Source organism: Micropterus dolomieu, unplaced genomic scaffold, assembly GCF_021292245.1.
Source record: "Micropterus dolomieu isolate WLL.071019.BEF.003 ecotype Adirondacks unplaced genomic scaffold, ASM2129224v1 contig_13633, whole genome shotgun sequence".
In the NCBI taxonomy this organism is placed as follows: domain Eukaryota; kingdom Metazoa; phylum Chordata; class Actinopteri; order Centrarchiformes; family Centrarchidae; genus Micropterus; species Micropterus dolomieu.
In genome coordinates, this window is record NW_025742619.1 from 1 (window position 1) to 12114 (window position 12114).

A 12114-nucleotide genomic window follows, 5' to 3' on the forward strand; every position below is an offset into this window, starting at 1 on the left:
CTCTAGTTTATCGGCCTCTAGTTAATCGGCCTCTACTCTAGTTAATCGGCCTCTAGTTAGTTAATCGGCCTCTAGTTAGTTAATCGGCCTCTAGTTAGTTAATCGGCCTCTAGTTAGTTAATCGGCCTCTAGGTAATTGGCCTCTAGTTAGTTTATCGGCCTCTAGTTAGTTAATCGGCCTCTAGTTAGTTAATCGGCCTCTAGTTAGTTTATCGGCCTCTAGTTTATCGGCCTCTAGTTTATCGGCCTCTAGTTAGTGAATCGGCCTCTAGTTAGTGAATCGGCCTCTAGTTAGTGAATCGGCCTCTAGTTTATCGGCCTCTAGTTTATCGGCCTCTAGTTTATCGGCCTCTAGTTAGTTTATCGGCCTCTAGTTAGTTAATCGGCCTCTAGTTAGTTAATCGGCCTCTAGTTAATCGGCCTCTAGTTAGTTAATCGGCCTCTAGTTTATCGGCCTCTAGGTAATCGGCCTCTAGTTTATCGGCCTCTAGTTAGTTAATCGGCCTCTAGTTAGTTAATCGGCCTCTAGTTAATCGGCCTCTAGTTTATCGGCCTCTAGTTTATCGGCCTCTAGGTAATCGGCCTCTAGTTTATCGGCCTCTAGTTAGTTAATCGGCCTCTAGTTAGTTAATCGGCCTCTAGTTAATCGGCCTCTAGTTAGTTAATCGGCCTCTAGTTAATCGGCCTCTAGTTAGTTAATCGGCCTCTAGTTAGTTTATCGGCCTCTAGTTAGTTTATCGGCCTCTAGTTAGTTAATCGGCCTCTAGTTAGTTAATCGGCCTCTAGTTTATCGGCCTCTAGTTAGTTAATCGGCCTCTAGTTTATCGGCCTCTAGCTCGTAATCCGCTCGCACACTGCAGGTCTCCAATGTTCACATGTCAGCTGTTCGTTTGTTTATTTCATGATTTGCTCACTTTCTGCTCAGCATCTGCCCTCTTTTGGTTTGGATGTGCGTGCATCGGTTTGTAATCTGGCCTCGGCTCAGACAGAACAACACCAAACTGGACCACCATCTCTTACCTTGATGATGTGGTGGGCAGCTTTGTAAGCTCCCGTTCCCTTCAGCTTCACTCCGGGTGCATGTTCCCCTGTTTCATATCCCTCCACAGCAATGGACTGAAAACGCAAGACAACACTCTCTGAAGTCAAACATTACATCTGTTCACAACACAGTGAATGCACCGTTTCTCCTGACATACCCAAGGATTGTTGAAAGTGATCCAGTACTTCACTCTGTTTCCAAATCTTTCAAAGCACAAGTTGGCAAAGTCGTTGAAGTAGTTCACCATGCTGACGTTCTGCCAGCCACCGTACTTCTCCTGTAAGACCTAAGGAGTAAAACCTTATTAGTAGCCACACCTTTTCAATTTCAAAACAAAAGGGTTAGTGCTCACCTGAGGTAAATCCCAGTGGTACAAAGTAACAATGGGTGTGATCTTATTGTCCAGCAGCATATTAATCAGGTCATCATAGTATTTGATTCCTTTCTCGTTGATGTGTTCACCTGAGGGAGAATTAATATCAATATTCACTAGCATGAAACATAACTTCTTTACAATTAGGGCTTCATCTAATGATTATTTGTTTTTAACTGGGGTAGCTGCGGCTCAAGAGGTAAAGCGGGTTCCACTAATCGGATGATCGGCGTTTCAATCCTCCGGCTCCTCCGGTCTGCACGTCAAAGTGTCCTTGGGCAAAATACTGAACCCCAAATTGCTACGGATGCTGTTTAATTGGTGTGTGAGTGGTAATTTCTGCATCAGCCTACGAATGTGTGTGAATGGGTGAATGTGACGTAGTTTAAAAAGCGCTTTGAGTGGTCGTAAGACTGGAAAGGCGCTCTACAAGTACAGACCATTTACCATTACATTTGTGGATTAATCTGTTTTTATAGGTCTATTTAAAATGTCAAAAATCATCTTCATATTGCTTGTTTTGTTGGACCAACAGACCAAAACCCAAAAAGATTTAACAAACAATAATATAGAACAGAGAAAAGCAGCAAATCCTTACATTTCAAAAGCTGGAAGCAGCAAATGAAAATTAATGTCAGCTAATTTTCTGGTGACTTCACTTAGTAATCAATTTCCGCAAATAAAAATAGTAAATAATAGAATAAAATATAGAAAAGAATGAATAAAAATATAGAAATACTTTTCAGTCCGCTTGGTAAAATCCTTGGCCAGGAGATGGAGAAACGATAATGGTTCAGCTTCATGTCTTTCATCAAGCTAATATCATCCTTAAAAACAAATCAGAAAATATTTTCACAGCAGGTAAAGACAAAATGGAAAAGATCGATGCTGGTTCTGGTTTTTAAAGATGTTAGTTTGCTTTCCTGCCGCTATGTAAGCTGTAATTCTCACTAACAGATGCTCCTGTAATTAAAGCTCATCTTTTTCCCGGAGATCTACTGATTATAAACGCCAGTTCATGTGTTCACGTTATTACTGTTAACCTCACAGAACCTTCTAGCAGAGAGATCAGTCAGTACAATCTCATGCTCTGCAGCTGAAAGAACTTTACCTTAAGGTGTACTTTGACATTTTGACAAATATATGCTTGTTAGAGTTAAATTAGAACTTTAATTCTACTCTGGAACCAGGAGGTGATTAGCTTAGCTTAGCATAAAGACTGGAAACAGGGGGAAACAGCTAGCCTGGCTCTCTGCAAAGCTGAAAAAAAGCTGCCTGCCTGCTCGTTTGTTTAGGCTTCTGGAAGTCAAATCTTTCTTACTTTTAGACAGACCAGGCTAGCTGTTTATTCCTCTTTCCAGTCTTTATGGCTGTAGCTTCATATGCATCGTACAAAGACTGGTATCAAACTTCTCAAGTAACTCTCAGTAAGAAAGAGAATAAGTGTACTTCCCAAAATGTTGAACCTTCTAAATTCGAGTGGAGATCCAGATACCAAAGATACCAAAATGTCTGTAAAATGATGCGAAAGACATCTAGAATATTTCCATTTGAGGGAATGGTGTAGCCATAAAAACATGGATTTGAATCTTTGGATCTTGGATTCGAATATCTCACTCAGTGTAAACATCATATAGCTTCAATCAAGCGCTGTAATGGGGCCATACAGAATACGGTCAGTGTGGAGAAAGATGATTGTTCTAACCCTAAATTTACTACATTTAAACTAAGTCAATGTTTAATTGAACTTAATTCAGTAAAACATTTCTTAATTTCAGATGCAACATTTTCTTCTGCATGTCACCTTGAATTTGTAGTAGCCCTCACACGAGGAGTCTCCCGTGTCATTTGAGAATATTTTCCCCTTTTTGTGGGCAAACGCATCCCAGATGCTCATTCCTTTTCCGTCTATGTTCCAAGCTCCTTCAGTCTGATAGGCAGAAGTTCCAGCTCCCCAGGAGAAACCTGCAGAGGAAACCAAAGCAAACAGTACATGTCAACACCTTGTCAGTGACTTTGGTAGTTTGTGAAACTATTTTGTGTTTAATCATATGTCATACCAGTTGGGAAGGTGCCGTAATAGAAAGACGTTCTCTCGTTCTTCGTCCAGTCAAAGTCCTCACTGGCTGACACACACAGCACCAGTGCAAGCACATGGTACGGCCTCAGGGTGCACCACTGCAGCATCGTGATCTTCGGCAAGCAGCTCACTGTCTTCGGTTACTAAAGGAAAGTAAAAACCCAGTTTGAATCTCACAGCTATCATGACGTACGTGCTACTGTTAATGTGTAGGCATCCGAAACCTGTCAAAACAGCTGCAAGGCTACATCTCCTGTTAGTCTACCCTGAGCCAGACAAGTGGAGGACAGATGCACAGATATGTTGAAGTAAAACCAAGATTCAGAAACTCACGCACTCACGTGTCAGGTGTCCACAGGTTTTGAGTAAAACCATTCTAACTCAAACCCCAAACCTCAGGATCGTTTGTCAAATTTCCAGTGAAAAAAAGAGGCGGTCATTATCAGACCTCGTGGATTTAAAGAAAGAATCTAGTTTCATTTCAGCCAGCTGTAAGACACGCTGACACAAAATGCTATCAGAGACAGAAAGTAAGCCAGCTTGTCAAGCACAGTCAGGATGAGCGACATTTCAAGCGGTTGTTTATCTTCAGTGGTGCAAAAGATGACCAAGATTAAAAAAAATAAGTGAGTGAAAATGATAAAGTTGCCTGAGAGTCCTCCTGCCAAAGCCTCTGCTGTTTCCCTCCCTACATCTGTCCCTTTGCTCAGTGTCTGTCTCAGAACCACATATAGATGTCTGACCTGCTGCACGTCCTGCATTTGTCTCCGCTGGAAACTGCTCCAAAATACGAGAAACGTCCCCAAGCTTCTGGACCTAGTCGACGTTCCCCAGTGTCACCGAAAGGTTCACTGCCAATGTCACAAAAACAAAACAGAGTGAAGCATCCAGGACATTTTCTGCTATTCATCAGCCCACATACAGCAACAAGCACCCCCCCCACACACACACACACACAGTGAATACCGCTCCATTTGAAGTCAGTGAAGTGTGAGCGTGAATTTGCTGGGGCAAACAGATCTTTTGGAAAAAGGAGGGATTTTGACACTGTAAGCAAAGTTATCGTTAGAAAGCCCGATGCATGTGCAGCTCGGTCTCAGAGCATTTCATGGCTTTAAAACATAACACAAAATATCGTCACTGAAGGCGCACGCGTGGGTCTAGTTAACAGTAAAAAGCAAGTCGAAATCAAAAGATGAAGCATTCTAGAAACAGGTGCATCAGTATTTACAGTTTATTCTCAATCTTATCATCCTGTATTTGTATCAAGCAAAGCGGCGGCCTTCACATACGCAATAAAAGAAACATCTATACGGTGTCACGTAATCCAGTAGTCCTGCAAATATGTACTACATCATGTGAAGTTCCACATGTAGATTTTGTCTTTTGAGTTCAGTATGTGGTTCAGTTTGCATTATATTTGTCCCCAAGAGTGGACGAAGGTGCAAGAATAAAATGTCAAAACATGTATTTCAAAATCAGCTGGTGGTTTGAAGTCACTGCCTGCACCTACATACTGTATGTGCATATAATTAGGCATTCATCTACCATGAAGACAAGTTCAGAAACAACACTGCGCACTGAATTCAGTTTCAGTGTCTTAACAGAAATAGATAAATAGATTTGAATATATAGAACAGAAAGTGGGTTAGTGGCTAGCTGTCCTCCACTCGCATTTTATGGCTTTGTATGTCTCGTATTATGAGCCTCTGTGTTTTAACGAGTACCTGATATTGTACTATAATGGTGTCCTGTGTGAAGTTAATGTTCTCAATAACTGAGTGACTCTGTAGCATCTGTCCACGACTGCAAATATAACGTAACTCTAACGCATTAACAGCAATGTTTGTTGATGTGCACTGAGGATAAAAGCTGTCATATATCGTTCACCTATTGGTAGCAGGGTTGTCTCTGATAACGGCTCGCGCTCTTTTCCTGCACCTGACCTCATATACTGTGAATCTCATCCAACATACAACTCACATAATATAAAATAATGGCAATGGAGCAAGACGCTTAACCCCTCGTTGCTCCAGAGGCGTGCGACCTCTGACATGTATAGCAATTGTAAGTCGCTTTGGATAAAAGCGTCAGCTAAATGAGTAAATGTAAATTAACTGATTATAGTAGAAGCTACATATCAGCAGATGAAGGAGTAGGAAACAACACAAGAGATTTAAAAACTTCACTTCACAGGCCCCGCAGATATGACAACAGCTTCATCCTTTTTTATTAAAAACATTTTCTAATATGAAGAAATTGTACAGAATTATTTTATTACACCTTACATCCGTTTATTTACTTTATATTGTAATTCTATTACTGATACTGACATCTACTCTGTACACCCTGGAGGAGGAATTCATCCTTTATAGCTCTTTCATTTCCAACTCCAAACTGAAGTCTAAGTGCGTCGTATATTGTTCAGATTTAAATGCCCGAGAGACGACTTAGTGATTTCAGGCTGTATAAATAAAATGGGCTTGATTTGACTATCAAAGAACATTTAATGAAACAATATGTCGGATATGTAAATGATGTTTACATCACATCACTAAGATTTAAATTGAAACAAGACCCCTGAGCCATCAGTTGCTGGTCACCAGTTACACAAATCTGCAGCAGTGGAAATGACTCATTGACAGCCCCCCCCCCCCCTGCAGAGTCAGTGCAGCCCTCCTCGGGGTCGTGACCTCTTCAGTGAATACAGTGAGCTGGAGCTGGCCGCGCACAAAGCATGAATACAACCATTATCACAGGGTGCATTGTTTACAGAGCAAAAAAAAAAATGCTGAATTGTTCAAAGCCAAAACTGTTGGCACTGCACTCTCACATTTACATGTCAGTGTGCAGTTTGTGTACAGAAGCTCTGTTCTCTCTGCTTGTTGTGTTTGTATATCTGCAGGCACACATCAATTTCAAATGCTCTGCGTGTATGTTTTTTTTTTTGTGCTCCGCATGCGGTTGCAGTGTTCGCGGCTGATGATGTGTATGTGTGAACAGAGAAGACAACATGACCATGGTTGTGTGTTTAGCATATCAATGGCGCCCAGGGCCCCGACGACCGTTGCAGAACCACTCTGAGCTTTCTAGTACCGCTCGGCTCACCTCAACTTGCTGTATTTAAGGGGCTTTCTTGTTGCCTCACAGAGCTGACATGAACATCTTTACTAAGGTCCCAGGATTAGCCCAACAAACCAGGTATGTTGAGAGCACCGTGCACCAGCCGGGGCCCACAGAGTGTCGAGGTGGGTGGGCCAGTGGTGCCTCCACATCCCACCTCCTGCTGGTTCTCATGCTCTGTGATTCCGCCACCACCAGTTTCCCAAAATCACCTGAAGAGTGATGGCTCGTTGTAGGAGACACACACACATACTGTACATTTTAGGTGCAAGTCGATGGTTTTAATCGGAAAGACTGAAGCACAGCAATACTTTTAAATCAGCGTGAGTCGTAATCTGTAACAGTTGGGAATAGAAATGAAAACAGGCTCTAAAAAAAATGTTTGTTGACCAAAATGACACAAGAGATGACATTTTCAGTGGTTTCATTTCCACACACCATCATTAGTTTCTTTGTGACTCTGACTTTAATTTTTGAGCGGTGTGTTTGGGGTAGAATTATTCATTAAAATGCTTCTAATATCTACAGCAAGCTGGGGTCTGTGCTCCAACGTGCCTTCTACGGGTCCAGTGGGAGGGTGAGTCAAGTGGCGTTTCCATATTGATGTGGTCCCTTTTTTATATGTTTTAAACCTACGGTATTGAATTGTGAGTGTGTATCAACATACTTCATCATTTTTCCTGCGGTATCTCTGCCCTCAGGTGACCCTTTTCGAGCAGCGGAACTTCGCCGGCAGGCGGCTGGACCTGAGTTCTGACTGTGTCAGGCTCAGTGACAAGAACTTCCCAGAAAGATGTAACTCTGTGCAGGTGGAGGGCGGAGCGTAAGTCTTACACCACCGCCTAGAGTCGACAACAGGTCACTGCAGCACACACAGGCGTACAATAGAGACAAGGAAAAGAGGAGATGAAGTTAACAGCAAAGTATCTGAAGCCTTCTCGTCACCTTTCTGTGGACTTCAGTAATATTTTTTCATCATTTTATCAAACTTCAGGGAACTCCAAGAGTTTAAAAGTAAATGTAGTTAATTATACCAGATACCTAAAACCCAGTGGTCCAGACGGTAATCAACAAATATGTATTTGTATTTGAATTCCAGTTTGTCAATCTGTGTTTGAGCAAAATTAAATATATCATGTAATTTCAATTAATAGCGCAGGCTTTTAATTGCTTCAATCGCTGAACTTACTATCCCTATATTTGGAATATGACATGTGACAGTTAATTCATGTCACACAAAACTCTTGCTCAGCAAAGACGGGAAATAGGCTACTATCAAATTGTTTATTTTGACCAGCGTGAATATTACTTTTAGAAAAATTACCATACCAGAAAGTCTAAGCAGCTTGGAGCAGCAAGCGACCTGGTTGGCATTCAGAGGTTTTATTCATCCAAAGAACTTATAATATATTATAATGTACTACAAAAAACAGACCAGGCTTCTAATTGAGACCTGCGGTTATTTGTCAAAACGTGTTGGCACACCAGTAAAAGGGGACAGGAGTCTAATTGGGACTAAGCTTTAAATTGAAGTTTGGTGGACGGATGAGCCTTGGACCAAGAAAACATAGAGATCTTAAACTGTGGTTTTAACAATAAGACAATTAGTCTTAGGAAATGAATCCAAATCTAGTCTGTATTCAGTTAAAAAGCAGGTGAAATTAAAATTTTGTTTTTATCTTCGCCTGAAAGAGAAAAAAAAGATATATAAAATAATACACACACACACACAACTGCGTGTTTTTTAAAATGTCTGGGATACATGTAACCACATATGTAAACATGTATTTAGGACCTAATTCGCAGCAAAATCTAGTCACTGAAATGCTGTTGAAACGACGAGTCATATGTAGCCTTGATATACATTTTGATTAACACATTTGTACGACAACTCATCATATCATGGACAGTTATAATGGTCTAATTGTTGAAATTCAAATTTCGAATCATCACAATTTGTTCTGTCTACCGAACGTCATGGGATCTGCTCAGAGACAGATCTACCTTAAGGCCTGCAGGTTGTGTAAACTTTTGACAGCAACACTGTTCAGCATTTTTCTGCTAGTATGTTTTTGTTGTTTTTTTTTTGTCATGCTGCTGCTGTGTGCATCCGTCTTTGACTTTTCTTTCTCTTCTTCTTCTTCGCTCTTGCACAGATGGATCGGTTACGAGCACGAGAACTTCCGGGGCCGTCAGTACCTGTGGGACATGTCCGAACGGGGAGAGTACAGCTGCTACGACAAGTGGTGCGCTCAGCTGGACCACGTGTCCTCTGTCCGCGCTGTCAAACAGGTGACACATGAAGCTGGCAAAAACACACAACAACATACAGCCGTTACAGGTGCAGACAAACAGATCTGTATAAACCGTGTGAATACTGTGGTTCTTGGTTTAAGCCTCTAAAGTCACACCTGCTTCATCAGTAACAGCTATTATCTGACTTAAACAAATCTCAAAGCATATATTTAAATCTACATACCAGGTAGAAACAGTTGTTGTAGGTTTGTTAGTAAAGTCTGCCCACAACACTGGAGTTAAGCACACACGCGGCGTATCAATAAAATGCATGTTGGGTACCTAAAGTGTTAAAAAAAGGGAGTCAGAAATAAAAATAATTTAACTGCTAAATACTTAATCAGTAGTTACATTGTGAAGTCATTATAAAATGAAGAAAAAAAAAATGTATTAGTTTTTTATTTTACATTTCTGTAGTTTTTGGGGAGAAAAACATTAGGCTATGTCTGGGAAGAAGAGAGTGCCTTTATAGCTATATAAATGTTTACATTTTTTTAAATAACTATAGCAAAAGATTAGTTTTAGCGTCCAGTGAGGATCCATCTGATGTGTGAAAGTGTCACATGTAGGCTTTTAGTTCTAGCTTCCCTCAACTGTCCCTGTACTTCTTTCCTTCTACCTATAGCTACCCAGTAAGTACTTCATTGGAACCCCGCATGTACAAAATGTGTACGCTGTAATTTGCGAGCTGTATTGGAAAGTGTCACAGCGTTAAATCAGATTAGCAAGAATCCGACAGAATTTACACAGAGCTGTGCACTTTGGGGAAATAATAAACTAGACATATAGCTGTATTTGCCCAAAACACCTACTACATGCATTTGAGATGAAACTTATTTTATATGGTAAACAATATAAGGTAAAACTGCACAATGATCTTAGACTCCAGAGGAATAATTAAGGAGTTTGGTGTGAACGTATTCTGTTTGTGGCACAGAATCAGAATACCTCTGCAGTACCTGATGGCCAATTATTGTTCAGAAACATTCAAGCATTCCCCCACTAGCAGTTTTTCTGTATATTCCTGGTGTTTTCAGGACAACAACCCTGCCAGAGCTCAGCTGTTTGAGCGAGGCAGTTTCTCTGGTAAGAAGATGGAGATCCAGGATGACATCCCCAACCTGATGAGCCGGTACAACCTCAACAGAGTCGCCTCCATCCGCGTGCTCGGAGGAGCGTAAGTGAAACATCTCCCCTGGTTTCTCTCGTTTTGTCCCTGATGACATGTCGACACATTATCAATCAGGTGTATGTACATCGTGGCGTCCTCAAGTGCAGCGTGCAATATGTTCGTGGTTGTTATGCAGGCGAGAACAATTTGTACATCTTTTGGGTAAGTCTGAGTAAAGTCTCAAACAATCTCACCACAAGGTCCGTTTATTGGCTGTCCTGGAGTTTTTGATCACATGATCCTCCTCTTCCTCAGAGTTTAGTTTGCTCACATCTCATTGAATTGTAATGTTTAAATTTCACTGTTAAGACGTTTTGTCTGTATTGACTTCAAAGCTAAAAGGTTATTCTTGGTTGGCAGAGTACAGTATAACACAATCTGCTGATAGAGACTGAGATATGACCAAAGGCTCCAGCACAGCTACTAAATGAACCTTGTGGTGAGATCGATTTCTCACAAGCAGTTTCCAAAGTCAAAAATTAACTTCAACTTTTCAAAGTGATCAGGTTTCAATCTTAGAGCTGACCATTGACCAGGTCATAAGTTAATTTTCAGCCGGTAAATAATTAGTCTGTGTGTATATATATATATAAAAAAGATTGACTTGATTTAATAAAAGTGCTTATTGCCACAGCCAAGTTATGTTTTTAAATGTCTGACCCAACAGCCCAAAAATATTTAAACTGACCATATATGGCAGAACACAGCTAGAACGTTTGCCATTTGTTTGAAAACATTAAGCGTTGCATTTTCCTTAAGTTGACCAGTTGTCACAGTTCATCATTTGTGTGACTAAATTCTGACTTGAGCCTTCACTCAAATAGCCTTTGGAAATTGACTAGTAGTCACTGATCTAACCCCCCCGTGTGTTGTATGCAGATGGGTGGTCTATCAGGAGCCAAACTACAGAGGGCCTCATTATGTCCTGGAGAAGCGTGATTACAACAACTTCTCTGACTGGGGCAGTCAGAGCAACACCGTGGGCTCCATGCGCAGAGTCCGCTTCAACTAAACGCCATCGCCGAAGTCCTGCCAACACGAAGCCTGTCAGCCGAACACTTTGTAATAAACTGTAAAAAGACAAAGATGTGTATTTTCCCCCCCCTTCTTGAGTCGTCTGATTACATCAGTAAAAATGTTCTAAACCCGAGTGCACCAGCTCATTAATAGAAAGTGTTTTAACAGGGTAGAACGCGAGTTCAAAACTTGTGGATTTAAGGATAACTGGCCCAATCAAATCCAGGTCCCAAAATAATGCCGCAGACCATTAACATTCTTGTTGGTAACAGATGGAGTTAAGAATTTGCAAGGTAAACATTTTATTTCACTTTTTGAACAAAGTCAAGGCCACAAAATGAAATGTGGACACATTAAAATGCATAGAGTATGAGACCCGTACAGAGATAATGTTGCCAAAAAATTAAAGCCCACAACTTTACAATACAACTAAGGCGCTTGCTTAGTATGAGGTAGACCAACGCTCAAGTCAGCCCGTTTTGTTATGAAGAAATGTCTTTCAACAGCCTCTGATTGGAAGCTGTGCAGTGTCTCATCCCAGGCTTGATGGGCAGTTCAAGGTGCACTGGAGGGAAATCTGTACTACAGAGGGAGGGGGGGGGGGGGCTGAATCACAAAGCTTAGAGAAATTCTAAAAAGATTTTATTAAAAAAAAACACTAGTTAAATTTGTCGCAGTGATAAAAATATAAAGTGCAAATCAAATGTCCCGATGAAATGTAGATGTTCCACCTCAAGGATTGTTGAGTAGAGCAGCCGCCATGTTCTTGATGATGGAGGACCTCAGCTGAGGGAGGAGGCTGATCTTCATCAGCTTGCTGCTCGAGTATTTGTTCTTGACGGCCTGTAGAGGAACGCCACATTTAGGGGCAATTGTGCTCAAAACAAAACCACAAGTTCTTCTGCTTTGTCAGCAAACTCACCTGGAACTTTGTTTTCCCGTCATTTACAGTCACAACATTTTTGGCGATGTGCTGCATGATTGGCTTCAGGTGGGCCTCGTCATAAGTCGAG

The 12114-nt window shown here is 41.2% G+C and overlaps 2 protein-coding genes and 1 long non-coding RNA gene across 3 annotated transcripts; 1 reads left to right on the forward strand and 2 right to left on the reverse strand.

Annotated features, from left to right (window-relative positions):
• Nucleotides 1-1020: 1020 nt before the first annotated feature.
• Nucleotides 1021-7652, reverse strand: LOC123966534 (lactase-like protein; the record flags this gene model as incomplete). The annotated part of the gene is made up of 8 exons (XM_046042678.1): nucleotides 7286-7652; nucleotides 4239-4346; nucleotides 3476-3638; nucleotides 3220-3380; nucleotides 2155-2242; nucleotides 1395-1504; nucleotides 1200-1328; nucleotides 1021-1116 (listed from the first exon to the last, which is right to left on the reverse strand). Coding segments are annotated over exons 3-8 (711 nt in total), but the record flags the coding sequence as incomplete, so codon positions are not given.
• crybgx (crystallin beta gamma X) lies at nucleotides 6653-11169 on the forward strand. Its single transcript, XM_046042677.1, has 6 exons — nucleotides 6653-6696; nucleotides 7147-7195; nucleotides 7320-7441; nucleotides 8775-8910; nucleotides 9951-10090; nucleotides 10964-11169. The coding sequence occupies exons 1-6, from the start codon at nucleotides 6653-6655 to the stop codon at nucleotides 11094-11096; spliced, it is 624 nt and encodes a 207-aa protein (XP_045898633.1). The 3' UTR covers nucleotides 11097-11169.
• Nucleotides 11170-11726: 557 nt separating this feature from the next.
• On the reverse strand, nucleotides 11727-12114 carry LOC123966533. Its single transcript, XR_006824018.1, has 2 exons — nucleotides 12024-12114; nucleotides 11727-11944 (listed from the first exon to the last, which is right to left on the reverse strand). It is a non-coding gene; the product is annotated as an uncharacterized LOC123966533 (long non-coding RNA).